The 17,995-nt window shown below is 39.8% G+C and overlaps 1 protein-coding gene across 1 annotated transcript; it reads right to left on the bottom strand.

The window, feature by feature from the left end:
* Positions 1-3,742: 3,742 nt before the first annotated feature.
* LOC124262733 lies at positions 3,743-17,857 on the bottom strand. Its single transcript, XM_046697280.1, has 4 exons — positions 17,733-17,857; positions 8,828-8,881; positions 5,759-5,865; positions 3,743-3,929 (listed from the first exon to the last, which is right to left on the bottom strand). Exons 2-4 carry the CDS (start codon positions 8,835-8,837, stop codon positions 3,765-3,767), a joined length of 282 nt encoding a protein of 93 aa, XP_046553236.1. The 5' UTR covers positions 8,838-8,881; positions 17,733-17,857; the 3' UTR covers positions 3,743-3,764.
* Positions 17,858-17,995: the final 138 nt, after the last annotated feature.

Raw genomic sequence — 17,995 nt, 5'->3', positions numbered from 1 at the left:
ATGTGACACGCCTTTATCCAGATGTTTGCTTCCTGCGTAATCTGGAACAACTGGAATGTGAGCTGCAACAGGCTTGGAGATCTTGTGGATCCTTGCCGATTTATGGAGAACGCCATTGTGGAGTTGTCCGTGTGGATCATCAACATCTTGTTGTTCAGCAAACTCGACCATAGTTGTAAGGCGTTGATCACTGCTTTCATCTCTAGTAGATTGATGTGGAGCTTTTATTCTGTTTGGGACCACTTTCACGAGGCCACTTGATCGTTGAGATGCTCCCTCCATCCTTGCATCGAGGCATCTGCGTAGAGGTGTGTGTCGAAGGCCGGCTCTTGTAAATAGACTCCTTCGCAAACATTCGACCTGTGTGTCCACCATAGTAGATACCTCTTGAGGTTTTCCGGCAGCAAGATAGACGCTGTCTAGATGTTTTATCAGGAACCGTTGCAGTGGTCTTAGCTGTAATCTTCCTGTGTGCGTCAGGTCCTGCGCCGAGGTTAGTAGACCCAGTAGAACTTGCCATGATCGTAGTGTTAACGGAGAGGTGACTGCTGGCGGAATCATGGCTTGTATCTTGACCCAGCGATCCTCAGAAGGCATTGCGTAGACCATTGATGATGAAGGTATGCGACTATAGGCTTGGTTATTCATGTGAATAGCCACTGGGCCCAAGATATTCCAAACGGTAGGACGTTCTATTGGTAGTACTTCCGTCTGAACAGGAATCGTAGATACTTTCTTGATTCTTGATGTATCGGGATGTGCAGGTAAGCATCCTGCAAGTCCATGCTGGCCATGTTATCTGCTGAATGGACGAGTTGTTTCAGTTGAGGTGGGTGGATCGTGCTGAACCTCTCTGGTTTCAGTAGGTAGTCTCTTCTAGAATTCCCCAATTCTTCCAGTACCCTTGTAGACGTCCACTCACTGTCGATAGTTTTACAGGAACGGCTGGGGGTGGAAGACTCCAGTCATTCCGAACCCTGATATCAACGTCTGGTACCTCTGGAAACTGTGGGGCCGCGGCCTCTTCCTGAGTTTCCCCTGTAGTTGCCGGAAGGGCGACAAAAAGAGTCCTTCCCGCCTCTGAAGTTGGAGTACTTCTTATCCTTAGCTCTCTGTATTCCGGAATACTTGGACTTGTTGCTATACTTCTGGGACGTATGGCGGATGACGTTGGCCAGGATATCTATGGTTTTAATCATCATCACATCTCGGGAGTCGTGTGTGGCTTGTTTAGCTGCATCATCCAAGAGACCTCCAAAGATGGTAGGCGCCTCCCACGGAGCTCGTAGTAGTGGCTGCGTAAATCTATCATTCCAGGAGCAGGACGCCAGTAGGCCCTGTCTGCGTATTAAGGTGAGCCCCGCCGAGATGGATGTGAGGTGGTCCGACACGAAGAATTGATCCTTCTTTTGTGTGATGAGGGCCGAGTAGATCATCTTATCCTCTTCCGTCGTGGAATTCTGGAATTTCTTTATCAATGCTTCATTGATGGCTCTAGATCTTGCCAGTCCAAAGAAGGATGTTCTAGAAGCTGTATCCAGTTGTGATAGCTTCTTGTCATCCACTTTGTACACCTTACTCCGGGGTGTCGTTCACTAGCTTGATGTTGTCATCCCACTCAGGCGCCTTCACAAATGGTTCCATGTGGTGTAGGGGGAATCTCCTCTTATTAAAAGATGGTAGTTGCTGCGTCTGGTACTTGGAAGCCTTCTCGAAGGCTGTGCGAAGGTTGTCCGGTACGTTGGATATAGGCTCGATCGGCGGGAATTGTGACGGAGATGAAGTCATCATCCTTCATCATGTAGGTGTAAATTTCATTCCTATCCTTAGAAGGAGACTCCAAGTTCAACCCGCTAGCAATCCATGCTGTTACTTCTGAGTCTGAGAAGACGGGGTCCGTAGTGTCCTGGGTAAACGAGCTGTGTCTTGTTGAAGTATCTCTGTGCGAACCTGTATCCCTTCGCGAACCGTCATCCTGGGTTCGCGAACCTGCAGCTGAAGATTCCTCCCTGTGCAAACGTCTATCCTGAGAGTGTTCTCTTCGCGAACGTCTTTCTCTGGATTCATCTCTTCGCGAACCTCTGTGTGGTGAGCTATGCCTTCGCGAACGTCTGCGTTGAGGCGATCTTGACCTAGAGCGGCTAGGTGTAGAGGCAGGATCCTTGGAGGTTCGCGAACGTTGGGGGGTTCGCGAACCTGGACAGCGTATCATCTTGACTATCTTGTAGTATGACGATGTCGTCCGGTTGTGGAGCCCTTTGCGGAGGTGTACGTTCACCAACGTCATCTGCAGGTGTAGCTCTGATGGGTGTAGATTCGCGCAGGCCTGAGGGTTTGCGAATGGTGTCGGCAGACGGGAGGCTCTTCCTTGTCTTCGATTCTTCCTGGAATCTCCGCTCCATCAAGGCCATCATCTGGTTGGTGAACTGCGTCATGAATTCTCCAGGGTCGAAGTTCTGCATCTGTTGACGCTGCTGCGATGTTGTAGAAGCGTTCGCGAACGCTGATGGGTTTTGTGCCTCAACTTCTCTCCTCGAAGTAAGAGGTCTTATGTCGAACAGCTGGCCTGCTGTGACATTCGTGGGGGACGATCTCGTAGTAGTTGAGGTCGACTGCATCGTTGATGTCATCGATACTTCGGGTAGAAGTATAGGGGGGTCGTCAAAAACGTCTTTCTCGTGAGGCGGTACAATCTCTTTATTGAAGGATTTCTGGTGCATAGCAGTGCTAGCACGTGTAGTCTTGCCCTCAGATCTGGTACCCGTAGACTTCTTCTGCGTAGTAGAAGAGGACACCGTCTTTTTCTTAGACTGGGACGCCGTAGACTGCGAGGTAGACGACCTTTTCTGAGCCCCCTTTGCAGCAGACTGGCCCTGTAACGTACTAAGCATAACATCACTGTTATGAACATCAGCAGCAAGTAACATACGGTTTGTAGGCTGATCTGCAGATTTATCACACGTGACTAGAGATGCTTTTTTCACCCGATACATGGCACATCTATAAACATAAGACAAATATTGATTAAATTAATGCAATAAGTACAACGCAAGGTGGATGAACATGGATCTGTACACGAAGGACATTGGGGGGTGAGGATCAGCCACGGACAACCTGTGCCTACACACACAGCAGGATTTCATGAATTGTAAACAAATACAACACGATGAAAACAGATTCAAAGTCAATAATTTTTACCAAATTTGTACAAATACAACATAATGATTATAGCCAAATCCATACACAGCTTAATTTAGAAGAATAGGCCTAAATAGAAACGATAAATTTGCCGTATACAGGACTCCAGAAAAGGGAGAGAGTGACAAGTATGGGCACGTCACATGGTACGTTTGCGCGGGAAAGGGCAATGGAGGTAACTCATGGGTGAGTATTTATACGTCCGCTTCGGGAACTTCAAGGGATTCAAGTGTTCCACTACCATTCGAAAGGGAAAGGGAGATAACCAAAAGTCAGGATCAGGAAAAATAGTTATTTTTACAAATGAACCAAGCTTACTCAACACTCAAATGACATTTTAATGACTAAGAAAATATGCTGGCACAACCTCATTGCCAAAAGAACTACTGTAGAGCTTGGCTTGGCTAACCGATGGGTCAGCATGAGTTTTCCTGCATTAGGTACACTCTGAAATAGATTTCATCATGCTTAATAAGCTGACATGTTAGCAGATATATTCTGATATATTCTGTTACACACAACATTAGCTCACTTGATCTATCAGTTCAGGTGTAAAAAGAATGGGGTTAGACATTTTGTTTGTTAAGATAATGGCCTATAGAAACCTGTAATGAGGCCAGGTACTGCCTCTTCTTGCGGAGCCTTGGATCAACATCAGGCTGGATATCTCGTGCGTCATACAGAATTCGCATCTCAGTGGCATCTGCATCTTCAGCATTCTGGATCAACTCCTGTTGAAGACAAAAGCTTTAGGTATGTGAATTTAAACAATGGCCATTGATAAAAAACTATGATCAGAATTTGATTCTATATATGTTTGTTGATCAACTTGTTTCACTTTACTGATTGTCATAATATGATTCTTGTCACATCTAATTAATAATGGTATGGAATTCAAAATCAACTCAAAACAGCACAGTCATTGACTCTTTTTCCTACAAGATCTAGCCACTTGTCCAGCTGGTCCAACACACACCTACCTTGAGGGTACTGGTCCAGCACAGACTCACCTTGAGTGTCTGTCCATCATCAGGGTACTGGTCCAACACAGACTCACCTTGAGTATCTGTCCATCATCAGGGTGCTGTTCCAACACAGACTCACCTTGAGTGTCTGTCCATCATCAGAGTACTGGTCCAACACAGACTCACCTTGAGTGTCTGTCCATCATCAGGGTACTGGTCCAGCACAGACTCACCTTGAGTGTCTGTCCATCATCAGGGTACTGGTCCAACACAGACACACCTTGAGTATCTGTCCATCATCAGGGTACTGGTCCAGCAGACTCACCTTGAGTATCTGTCCATCATCAGGGTACTGGTCCAGCACAGACTCACCTTGAGTATCTGTCCATCATCAGGGTACTGGTCCAACACAGACTCACCTTGAGTATCTGTCCATCATCAGGGTACTGGTCCAACACAGACACACCTTGAGTATCTGTCCATCATCAGGGTACTGGTCCAGCACAGACTCACCTTGAGTATCTGTCCATCATCAGAGTACTGGTCCAGCACAGACTCACCTTGAGTATCTGTCCATCATCAGGGTACTGGTCCAGCACAGACTCACCTTGAGTATCTGTCCATCATCAGGGTACAGGTCCAGCACAGACTCACCTTGAGTATCTGTCCATCATCAGGGTACTGGTCCAGCACAGACTCACCTCGAGTATCTGTCCATCATCAGGCTACTGGTCCAACAATGACATACCTTGAGCGTCTGTCCATCATCAGGGTATTGGTCCAGCACAGACTCACCTTGAGTATCTGTCCATCATCAGGGTACTGGTCCAGCAGACTCACCTTGAGTATCTGTCCATCATCAGGGTACTGGTCCAGCACAGACTCACCTTGAGTATCTGTCCATCATCAGGGTACTGGTCCAGCACAGACTCTCCACCACGAGTATCTGTCCATCATCAGGGTGGTAGTCCAGCATAGACCTACCTTGAGTATCTGTCCATCATCAGGGTACTGGTCCAGCACAAACTCACCTTGAGTGTCTGTCCATCATCAGGGTACTGGTCCAACACAGACTCACCTTGAGTATCTGTCCATCATCAGGGTACTGGTCCAGCACAGACTCACCTTGAGTGTCTGTCCATCATCAGGGTACTGGTCCAACACAGACTCACCTTGAGTGTCTGTCCATCATCAGGGTACTGGTCCAGCACAGACTCACCTTGAGTATCTGTCCATCATCAGGGTACTGGTCCAACACAGACTCACCTCGAGTATCTGTCCATCATCAGGGTACTGGTCCAGCACAAACTCACCTTGAGTGTCTGTCCATCATCAGGGTACTGGTCCAGCACAGACTCACCTCGAGTATCTGTCCATCATCAGGGTACTGGTCCAACAATGACCTACCTTGAGTGTCTGTCCATCATCAGGGTACAGGTCCAGCACAGACTCACCTTGAGTATCTGTCCATCATCAGGGTGCTGGTCCAACACAGACTCACCTCGAGTATCAGTCCATCATCAGGGTGCTGGTCCAACACAGACTCACCTTGAGTATCTGTTCATCATCAGGGTACTGGTCCAACACAGACTCACCTTGAGTATCTGTCCATCATCAGGGTACTGGTCCAGCACAGATTTAAGCTGCCTGATGAGGGTTGGTAGCTCCATGCAGGTGTAGCCATCATCCTCAGAGTCAGATTCTAAACAGAGTGAGAGTGTTATGACAGTGAAGCTTTTCAATATGTCTGCCCCTGGGAATCTGTGCACAGCACAGATGAACATGTCTGCTGTCGGCAATCTGTGTACGGCCCAGATCAATATGTCTGCTGTCGGCAATCTGTGTGCGGCCCAGATCAATATGTCTGCCCCTGGGAATCTGTGCACAGCCCAGATCAATATGTCTGTTGTTGGCAATCTGTGCTTTGCCCAAATTAACATGTCTGTTGTTGGCAATCTGTGCACAGTCCAGATCAATATGTCTGTTGTTGGCAATCTGTGCACAGCCCAGATCAATATGTCTGTTGTTGGCAATCTGTGCACAGCCCAGATCAATATGTCTGCTGTTGGCAATCTGTGCACAGCCCAAATTAACATGTCTGCCCCTGGGAATCTGTGCACAACCAAGATGAACATGAATGCCTCTGGGATCTGTGCACAGCTTAAAGGGGCACTGATCTAGAGCAATTCCCCAGAGCTGGTTGTTGCTTTAGTTATTTTTTTTCCAGTGGGTACCCGAATGATATCACAGAAATCTTGACTGGTACACGACCTCTGCTACAAAACCCTGTGTAACCACAATTCATGGCTTTAGGGCATATCCTCACATTGATCAACAAAGATAAAATACAGTCCATCTTGAAATTGATTGGAAAATGTGGTCATGTTTGTGACCAATTAATGTTTCAGTTATTTTACTAACTGGTTGTAAAACATGGCCATCAAGTGTATTATCATAACAATATAAACCATTTTGAAGTTTAATTTCATCCTCAAGTGACTAAAAGTGTTAGGTTTGAAAGTAAACAGAATTCAGTGTACTTGATATTTTAGGCATATAATCCTAGCATAATTAATCCATTATATTGCTTTTATGCACTTTTGAACTTCATAAAAATTGTTAGTAGATTTCTTTTTTCAGTGAATTTGAGACTGACTGAGTATGGCTTTGGGCTGCTTTTAGCAATATTACAGCAATATCACAGCAATGGACACCGGAAATGGGTTTCACACATTGTACCCATGTGGAGAATCGAACCTGGGCCTTCAGGGTGACGAGTGAAGGCTTTAACCACTTGGCTACCCCATCGTCCCTATGAATCTGTGAAATGACTGTAATATCCAAGCATTTCATAAATTACCTCAGTGAATATTGTAGACATACATGCCTACAACAAAAAGGCTTGTGAAACAACAATTTAGTGTTATCTGTCTTGCATTGAGGAAATTCCCAAAGATAATGTAACATAACTTAATTCTGTTCCATGTTATAACAAATGAATGAAAACAAAATGCAAATATAGTAAATTACAACTAATATATCTCTGACATAAAGGAACAATATCCCATCCACCTACAGTTGACAAAGAAATGTGTTCCATATCACATGCCCTCTAACAATCTATCGTAATATTGTACAATATGTATAACTTGTGATAGTTTCTCAACTGGTCTCGTAACTTTGTTACAGTTTTTTTGCATTGGCATGAAGTCTCATTGGTCAGCTGAGATAGTATTTTCATAATGTCCACGAATCTTTGAAACAAAATCATCCAGTAAGACAACAATGAGCAATCCACAACAGTTGGTTAAGCAAACGACATTATGACACGTTATGAAATGTGAAATGCACCACCCAGGAAAAGGAAGTACAGAGAGTTATATGCTCGGTCTGCCATCTACAGGATCAGCTCCAGAGAAGACAGACTTCGACTATTGACTTTTTTCGTGCTGCAGGCTGGGTGGCAAAACAGTTTTTGTAAATTCCCTTGAACTCTTTCCACAGCAATGACCTATATAATTAGCTGAATACATATTGTATGAACCTAGTACAGCTATGATTGTTTTGTTTTTGTATATTATTATGGTGGAACAGTCTACTTGATGGAGGAGAGAGAGCTAGTAATTAATAAACATTTGACTGGAACAGGTTGTGTCTTGGATGGGTAGTCAAACTGGGAGTAGTCATAATGGGAGTGAACCAAAGATGGGTGTATTCGGTCTGCGTAAAGAAATATGCAGATATAAATACTAACTTGTGACAAATCCACTGTGTAAATTAACACAGTGTATTACCAGTTAATCCTCTGATCACTGTTTTTTTAACTCATCTTATAATTCCTCTCTTGTTGCATTTCCATCTGCAGATTACACAACACGTAATACATTTGCCACATCAGACCTGACTAAATGTACTTGTGTAATTACCCTGACATGAGAAATGTCAAATGGGAAGCTTTGTCAGGTAATGTCAGAGTGGTGTTACCACTATGCCTGTTATGCCGGTTACAAATTCATCAACTGAGCATAAAGTGACTGATGGCATACAGGTGTAGGTTTATATAAAAAAACATGGATTACAACAAGGGAGTAATAATTGTTGTATTGCATGCAGTTTGGTTGCCTAAAGAACTGTAGGTTCCATGTTGTTTTTAGGATATGAATGGAACTAAGTTGCTGCTTAAAAAATTCTGCTCTTACATTTCTGTGTACAAAAGTTAATAATTGTATACACATAATTACCTTAGTGAGATTTTAAAATGTAGCAACGGCAAATGGGGTTGATTTTGTTTACGGGTTCAAATAAATGAAATGTGCGTTTAAGGTCAACGGACGTGACAATATTACCTGACGTGCAGAAATGGAATCCAAATCCATATTTGCTACCCTTAAAGATTGTAACTCCCTCTCACGTCACGCTCAGTTGTGTCAGATGGCATATCGTCTCGTGACATCTAATGACACCTGGGTGACAGTGTTAGCCGGCCATGTTGAAGCCAAACATCAGCATGACTTCAAATAACCACACATGCAGCATTTAAACTGTACACAGCTTTGAAGAATATGTTCACATCTTGGAATCAGTGTACAGCCTTAATAATCCCATACACAACATGGAATATGTCAGCAGAAGCCATACATGTATGGTCTCTGATGTCAACTTACCCCGACTCATGGTGCTGCCTCCCTCTGACCTGGAACACAGCTTACTTCTCACCACTGAAATATTGAAAAGAGGGCAAGGATCACCTCCTGGACCAGAAACCTTTTTTGAGTCAGTGAATTTTACACACAAGTCAACTATCACATTGGGCACTGATAGTTTCTTTGCTTTTGTTCATATATTACTAGTATTATATGTACATTCTTGAGTCCAGTTTGTAGGATATATTGGGAGGACATTGTTTGAAATATTCCTGCTTAAATGTTTATTTTGTATCCATATGTGCTGCCCTAAGTTTATGCATTATTCACGGCTCAGGTTCACATATGTGTGATTCCTGTATTTCTGCATTAAGTGAAGATTTGTCAAGAATGTTGAAAAGGAAGAAGGGAATAATTAGCAAATTGTGATTTTACTTTGGCATTGTTAAAAAAGGGTCTAGGTCAAAGGGCCCTTGGTACAAAAGCCCCTCGACCAAAAGCCCGTCACTCTATGTATTAATTGGGAAAATAAGATTAAAGACAAGAAATGATTAATGACATGAAACGTTTAATTGCTTCATAATATAATGACCCTAAATACTATATAAATTAATATGTAATTAGCAAATAATTCTTGTTTGTTTGTAGTCTTTAACTCCATGATCAAGTTTTAGTGAAATGTTTTTCACCAAAATATATACACCTGGTTCATACTTGTGCAAATTAGCTCAGTTAGAGTTAGGTTTTGCAAGATACATTGATCCCAGTGTAATAGGAAGAAAATTATTTACTAAAGTGTCACATGATGTACATCATAAAAGGCATCATAGAATATAGACATAAAATTGAGTACAACATCCAGCCAATATGGCCTACAAGACACTATATTGCATTTAGACACAAAGGTTAAAAATAATGAATAAATTACTAACAGCTATTAAAATAGTCTAATATTACTGAGAATGCGAAAGAATAGGTATGATGTGTTTGTTTGGCAATATGCCCATTTCCTCCGTGGGAAAGCCTGGGTTTGGCTGTGTTTGTTTAACAAAATACTAAGTTCCTTTCCAGGTTGCAGACTTTCCAAGTAAGAAATTATCACATTTCTCCATTTCCTTTACATTGGTATGATAAAATACTTAATATACTTTATATAACATATGTAATGAGAAAAGTTCCTCATACTTTATAAAATATAAAATACTTTTTCCCACTTAAAATACAGTATAAAATATATAAGAACCATAAGAAAGGTTCATTCTTTTATGAAATGCATGAATCAAGGGTCTTTTCACAGGGGTGCTCAAATTAGCGAGGGGCTTTCGTCCAGAGAGGCTTTTGAACCAAGGTGCTTTTTCGCTGGTCCCCCCTTAAAAATATGCCATGCATATGGTTTAAACATATTTTATTTGGAAACAAAAAGCAAAGGATTGGCAAACAAGCCGCTCCATAATACATGTATAAGTTTACATATATACATAATGTTGTACTTAATAATTGTAACAAGTTGTGAATATAAGAACAAGCTATCTCTGAATGATAACCATCTTGGATATTAACAAATTACCTTAGTTTAGTTTCGTGGCCAGTTGATACAAATAATAAAATAATAGAAATTTATTATTAGAATCTACAAGGCTTCTATGAATCAAATCGTTTTGATGTAATAATGAATTGATGCACTGACTTAGAATATCCATATTCGTCTGATGTGATACTGAGTTATTGCCATTTAGCACATCTCGATAGCGTTCACTAACATGAACAGCGTCATGTTCACTAGAGAACGCTATGTATCGTAGCTAATAGCTGGGCTTCAGATAAGATGCGTATCTGCGTAAATTACGGATAATTCAGATATACGCATAAAAAATCAAATCAACGAGTGAAAGATACGTATAACTTTCTCAGAATACGAGTCAGATTTTGTTTACATGCGTGAACCATACCTGTCAAAATATTGTTTCAGTCCCACACATCTCGAATAGTGATGTTGTCTGTATTGAAGCGAAGATTGTCGAGTTTTTCCGTTTGATATCCGTTAATATTTCTAATCCACGTTCGGTTCACAATTTGTTTAAAAGCCTGCCCTTAAAGAGCGTTACTATCACAACGTTTCCGGCCCGTATCAGTAATAATACAGCTTTAGGGCTGCTGTATATTACGTGATGGCCTTAAACGAGCGTAGGAAAACATTTATGTCAACGCGCACTGTAATTTATTTCCTGTCGTCTGCAGTAAGAATGAGTAACCAAAAGAAACTCGTCGAGTTGTTTTAAATGAAACTGTTTCAGTTAGCAAGGAAAAGTAATAAACCACGCAACCTGTGAAATACTCCTCCTTTTATTTCCATATGGTATTTTACTCCTCAATTTTAATTTTGAGGAGTGAAATACTCTTGAGTCAAAATTATTATCTGGAGCCGTGACTCAGTTGTGATACATGAAGGGGAAAGTCATTGTTGTTAGGAACAAAGAAGGATAAGATAACAAGGCAGATTACAACCATGATCTGCCGGTAGGAAAGAAAAAAAGAACATTTATAGACTTTATGAGAAAAGAAAAACGACTGATAAAGTTAGAAACACCAACTGTGAAAAGAAATATGAACCCTGTTTGCAAGATGTAAACCTGCATACAAAAAGACATGCAATAAAAAAAATACACAAATCTTTCTCATATTATATTGATTAACTTCAATAGCATAAAAGTAATAAGCCAATACAATCCAACTAACATAAAGAAAGAGAACTTTAGTGAATCGGTCGTGCCATGTCAATATCGCATGCTTCTCTGAGGGTAACTGTATTCATGCTCTTTCATATCATGATTACACAATGTCATTTAGAAAGTGGTCATATGTAACATATGTTAAACTTCATATCATGTCGTGCATGATTAAATCGGGCATCAAACATGATTAGATATCATGCATATATATTATGACATACATATGGGAAACTGTTTCTGTTCTCCTGAATAAACAGGATATTCACATGTAAAATAGGACTTGTAAACCTGAGTATTGGCAGGCCTTATCTCAGGCAGAAATTTCCATCGAAGAGGCGCGTATCATATGCTGTGGATCACTTAAATATGAAATAATTCTGTTTCAATTTTCCATAACTTCAGTGGAAATTACAGCTATTTAAAAAGGGGAGCACTTTTATTTTCTGTGTTTCTCATCGCCCGACCGACCCTTCTTATTTGTGTTGTCGACCCCCGTAAAAAAACGTCTTTTTTTACATTCCAACACCGTTGACTCGAACCTAAATCAGTCGCTGCCATAAGTCCAAAGTCCACGAGAAGTTATATTAAAAAATATAATAAATGAGAATCAAGAACACTCTTCAGATAAGTTTGTCTTTATTAATTTTTTGTTGTTGTTGTGTTGTTGTTTTTGTTTTGTTTTGTTTTTCTTTCCCGACCGACCTACCCATGTTCAGAATTTGGTGGCTACGTGAAACACATAAACATAAAATAAACGATGTCCAAATGACCAATTACAGTGAATCACTAAATGCATGATAGTCACCTGCAATAGCCATGGCTTTCATTTAGAAAATGGCATGATGAAGAGGAACACTTATCTATGGATAGACAGCTTCCAGATTGCAATAGATGCGACGTTTGGTGCAGATCCTAACACTGTTATTAAGTAACTTCCCTTATCAAGTAGCATCCCTCATCTATCTGTCTATCTGTCTGTCTGTCGGCTATATTATTTACTTTGAAAGATGGCCGAAAAAACATTAAGTTTAAATTTGATTCCTGCAATATAAAAACAGTTGATTTTCATAAACAATTGGGTTTAACCTTCTCGTCTGACGGGAGTTGACATCATCACATTGAAAGCATTGTCAAATTGAGATCTAGAATGATTGGAGCATTTCAGAAATTAAACTTTCTACTAAATTGAACAACACCAGTTTTTCTTCAGGATTCACTCCCACCTGTAGTAGGCAACCGGACAAGTTATGAGTTAAGAAACTCAGATAATTTTAGCCAACCATGTTCAAGACTGAGGTACTCAACATCATATTTTATTGCATAGCAGTTACAATTTGGAATAATATTCCCTTAGCTATTAGAAATTGCGACCCTGTTGCATCATTTAAATCTTATAGCCACGTGAAAGAAAAATGTGCACCTAAATATTATTCATATGGAATAAGGAAGTTATGTTTTGCAAACAAGACGCATCATGTCAATGTGACCATGGATGTGAGAATGTTTTTCATTACTTCCTCGAATGTCCACTGTGCACTATTCAAAGATATTAACTGTTAAATCTTTAGAAAATATTGTTAAAAATAGTAACCTTATCTTACATGGCAATGCAGGTCTCTCAGTTACTGAAGACCGGAATGTTTTCAAATATGTACATAATTTATGTTATCTCTCAGACAAAACGTTTGCTCAGTTAACGTCTGCTTTACATATCCTTGCCTTGTGTATGTCTGTCACTGGTGTACAATGTTGTAAGATCGATTCTGTAATTATTGGGAGAAGGCTTTTCTAAGTTGGATAACCTGTGTCCAAACCTTTTCTTGAATGATTAAACTATGTTTCCATCAATAAACACAATCAAACCTCTCGGTGACAAATCTGTTTTTATATTCGATAGTAACTGATAGTAAAAACCATTTTGCGAAGAGAAGACACATTATCATTTAATCACAACAAAGTTATGTTTACACACAATCAAACTTCTCAGTAACGAACCTGTTTCAGGCTCACCCTACTCTACTCACTGGACAGTGGACTGTTCCATTATACCCGTAGGTGTTACCCTAATTAACCTTCTAGTTCAGTGTCTGTCATGGGAGATAACCTTCCCAAGCCAACGCGCACTGCATGTGCGAGTAAACCATACACACTGCCCCGCCAACGCCTTAAAGCCTAATGATGACACTTCTTCGTGTTCTTCTGTAATCTGTTCAAAACCAAATCACCAAATAAACTCTAGTTGCTGTCCGGCTATTTATTGAGAGGGACAGGCATAAATTAAGCAAGTTACAAACGAGTTAACGACGTACTTTAGAGGTGAGGTGAGGTGAAATTGGGTTTTACGTCGTACTTGAGAATATTTCGCTCATATGACGACGTGCATGCGTGTATATGTGTATGTGCGGCTGCTTGTACTAGGTCAGACTTAAGCGGGTTTTATAGTGCTAGCCCACTGAGATACCCGCCGCAGTGAAGCATGAATACCCCACTCAGACACAATATACTGACTCCGAGCCGACCAGTCCTTGTCGTACCCATTGTTAATGCCGAGCGCCAGGCAGGGACCATTAGTTCCATATTTTAACGTCTTTTGGTATGACACGGTCGGGGATCGAACCCACGACCTTCCGCTCTCCGGACGGACGCTCTAACAACTACACCACGGAAGCGGTCTACGTACTTTAGAAAGGTAACACATTTATTAACTATTGATTACTAAAAGAACAAATACATTCTCATATACCAGATGTGTGTGAGCTGTTGGTGGCTGTAGTTCTCAATTCATATATATTTTTCAAATCCATCTTTATTACCTTTATTCTCTGAATTATCATATAAAGAGCCGCTCCCTTTCCCTCCTTAAAAGTTAAACGAAATAATGACTAATGAGTAGCAGATTTGGGCGAGCCCATATCGAAATAGTCTCAGTTCATCAAGTAAAGTAAAAAGGGTCCCTCTCTAGACCCTCGTCAAAAGTATATAGTCAAGTCAAGTATTTTTATTCCGTATGTAGGCCACAGGCCCATATACAACATATACATTTGTTTACAAATATACATTTGTTTACAAATATAGATACGCTTTAAAGGGCATACATATCAATAATACACGTGTTATTTGTTCAAATAGATTTCTTGTCAGTATAAATATAATATTTAATATAAACATTTATACACACCTTTATAAACATTTAAAATGGAAAAATGTGTGGTTTAGAGAAAATTTATTGGAGTTTGATTGCTCTGATTTTATAAGCATGAAAGATATATTTACACAAATTTCTTAAAAGTGTTTCATTATTTGTTGATAACAGGGACTTAAATTTATAGTAGTTTGGTTGTTCCTGATATACATATGGCAAGTATTTTAATCTAAGGGAGTTATATTCAGTACATATAAAAATAAAATGATACTCATCTTCCACACCCAGCTTACACAATGGACAATTACGTTCTGCAACCTCAACATTTAACCATCTTCCCTCATTATACTTTAACCTTAAAATTAACCCACATCTAAATTTGATCAAAATATTTCGAAACTTTTTGTCCAAGATACATGATAAATATTTTTCTGGAGTTAACAGACGTTTGAACTCTCGGTAAATACGGTATCGTGAACTGTTATTCAATGTACAATTCCAAGATTAAAAAAAAAAAATTGATTGCAACAGTCTTGAATCTATTTACAAATGAAGCTGCATCACCAACTGTCTGAGACATCCAGACGTAACCAAATCCATGTGAAAAAAGTATTTCTCTAATATATGAAGCATATGTCATATATCCACAGTTATCGTAATACATTTGCATTTTGTACACTTTCAAGGGAGTTCTATCTTGATGCATATGAATAACCTTTAACCAATACTTTAAAGTTTTACACAATAGCAGTAGGTGTTTGAGGGCTGACATTCAAAAAACGTTTGCAAGCTGTTAGATGAACCTTTTCAATTTCATAAAATTTATGTATTCCCCCAGATTTCTGCCCCATACAGTAATATCAGCTGTATCTGCGCATCAAATATCTTAAAATACACACTGGGGTCTACTATTCCAATTCCATTTAAATTACTTATTACTTCCATTAAAGCCCGCTTACCCTCAGTGCTAAATCATTGATGCAATTTCTCATCTTAAATGTTGATGAAAATATAACTCCCAAATATTTATAAGTATTTAATGTTGTTATTGGTTGGTCATTTAAAAACCACTTTTCATTTCTTGCTAAACGCCCTCCCCTTCTAAAAACAATATTTGTCTTGTCTAAGTTTACTTTTAGACCTGAATATTCAGTGTAATTATGTAGAATATTAAGTTGATTCTGTAAGCCTGGAATTGTATCAGACATAAGAACAACATCATCGGCAAACATAAGTAACATGATTTCTAATAAGTCTGGAAATAACTGCACTCCATATTTACCATATCTAGATATGTCGTCTGATAATTCACTAATGAAAAAGGAAAACAATAAAGGGCTAAGAACACAACCTTGCTTTAAACCAATTGGACAGTCAAAATACTCAGTATATCCGTTATCACTTCTAACACAAGCTGTTACCGAGCTGTAAATACTCATTACAGCAGTTAGCATTTTCCCATGTAAACCAGATTTGAATAAGCGCTTATATAACTTAGAACGGTCAATTGAATCAAAGGCTTTTCTAAAATCAATAAAAGCAACATATAACTTTTTCCTTTTCTTAATTAGACATTTTTCTATAACACCATGCAAAGTAAAAATATGATCAATCGTAGAGTACCCTTGTCTAAAGCCTGCTTGTGTTTCGGGAACTTTATTCCATATATTTGCCCAGTTCGTGATACGGACATTTAAAATAGATGTATATAATTTACTTAATATACACAATAAAGAAATCCCCCTGTAATTATCTGGGTTTTTGCGATCACCCTTTTTATGTAAAGGAATAACTATTGCTTTCCTCCAAGCCATGGGAAAAACACCTGTGTTAAAAATACTATTAAACAATATCTTTAAAAAAGGCATAATAATATGTATAGATGATTTCAACAGTTCAACAATTACACCATCTCTACCAGCTGACTTGCCATTTTTCAGATGAAAAAGACATGAACTTATTTCCTCATCAGTGATAGCAGACTCAAGAATACAGCGATCAATGTCATTTAAAGGAATATTTACATCAGAACTGAAAACATCTTTCTCAATGGTATCATCAGCTTGATTTTGGGATGTGAACAACCTTTTAAAATGATTATACAATAAAGTTTTATCTAATGGACAACGGGAGCTCTTTGTATTATTCAGACTTCTCAACTCTTTCCAAAAAGCAGAAGTGTTACGGATAGAAGATTTTAACTTAGAACTTTTCTTTTGCTGAAATGTTAACTTAGCTTTTCTACATTCATATTTGTATTTATTCCTTAGTTCACAATATCTGCGTCTACTGATATAGGTACTCTACAACATAAGGGGTTCTCTATGCAAAGCGTCACTGTAGAAATAGTCTTGAAATATGGACGGCGCCTTCGGGAGCCTGGCATTTTTCGTATCGAAATACTTGAAAATACGGGTTTGAAATATATATTTCTTCTTCCTTATCCATTTAGCCATCAGATAAAGTAAAAGAGTCGTCCCTAGCCGATCTTCAAAAGTACACAGATACCCTACAACATTATGAGGCGTCACTCAGATTCCGATCCACTACTTCAACCAATCAGAAGTGTTTGCTATATTTAGCCCGTGTTGTGACATAATCGATTCTGTCCACCACAGCGTATAGTCTCGCCCCTGAATTCGGAAGGTAGATCTATAGTTCTGTATTTCAGTCCTTCAGTCTCATATTGTCAATTTAAGATGTCACTTATTATCAAATCAAAGGTTTCGGCTAGGAAGTACGTTAAAACGTCACCTTTCTTTATACGCATGTCTACAATGCAAACAGTAATTACAGTTGGTCATTGAAATGTACGCCTTCAAATCTTCCGTCGGGACAGCAGTGGTCCGGGGTAGCAGTTTGTTTGAGCTCAGAATATGGAATGATCTACGGGACGACAGAATATTTTGTGTCATTACACGGTATTGTACCACGAACAGAGACATGGAGACTGACATCAATATAATTATTAATAGGCGCTGTTTGAATGACAGTGACAACGAAAGTTACGCATTTAGCAACAGTCACTGAATTTCAGATTCGTTCATGTACTCACCGTCTGTTCACGCAATCGTTTCGGAGCGTTACTGATAACTGCATGCATGATACAGGCTTCGTTTGGAACGGGTTTTGAGTTATGTTCATCTCCAACAATCGTTATGTACCCCAGCTATCACGTGATATAATCTAACTCTGGATTTCCCAGAACCCCGCCCAGGGTTCATGGAAGGCGCCCTTTGTACTTAGAAATACGTTGAAAACACCTTATTCGGGCATAGGCGTATGTAGTGTGATATTGGAAACACCTATCGATCAAAA

This window comes from Haliotis rubra, unplaced genomic scaffold (genome assembly GCF_003918875.1).
Source record: "Haliotis rubra isolate DU_JTF1 unplaced genomic scaffold, ASM391887v1 Scf850, whole genome shotgun sequence".
Lineage (NCBI taxonomy): Eukaryota > Metazoa > Mollusca > Gastropoda > Lepetellida > Haliotidae > Haliotis > Haliotis rubra.
The sequence above is the reverse complement of the archived record's forward strand: the minus strand, read 5'-3'. Positions and strand labels throughout refer to the sequence as shown.

Excerpts from the sequence above, each read along its gene's own strand:
- LOC124262733 (XM_046697280.1), bottom strand. Across the intron at positions 3,930-5,758 it reads ATGATGGACAGATACTCAAG|GAGTTGATCCAGAATGCTGA; the intron begins GTGAGTCTGTGT and ends TGTCTTCAACAG.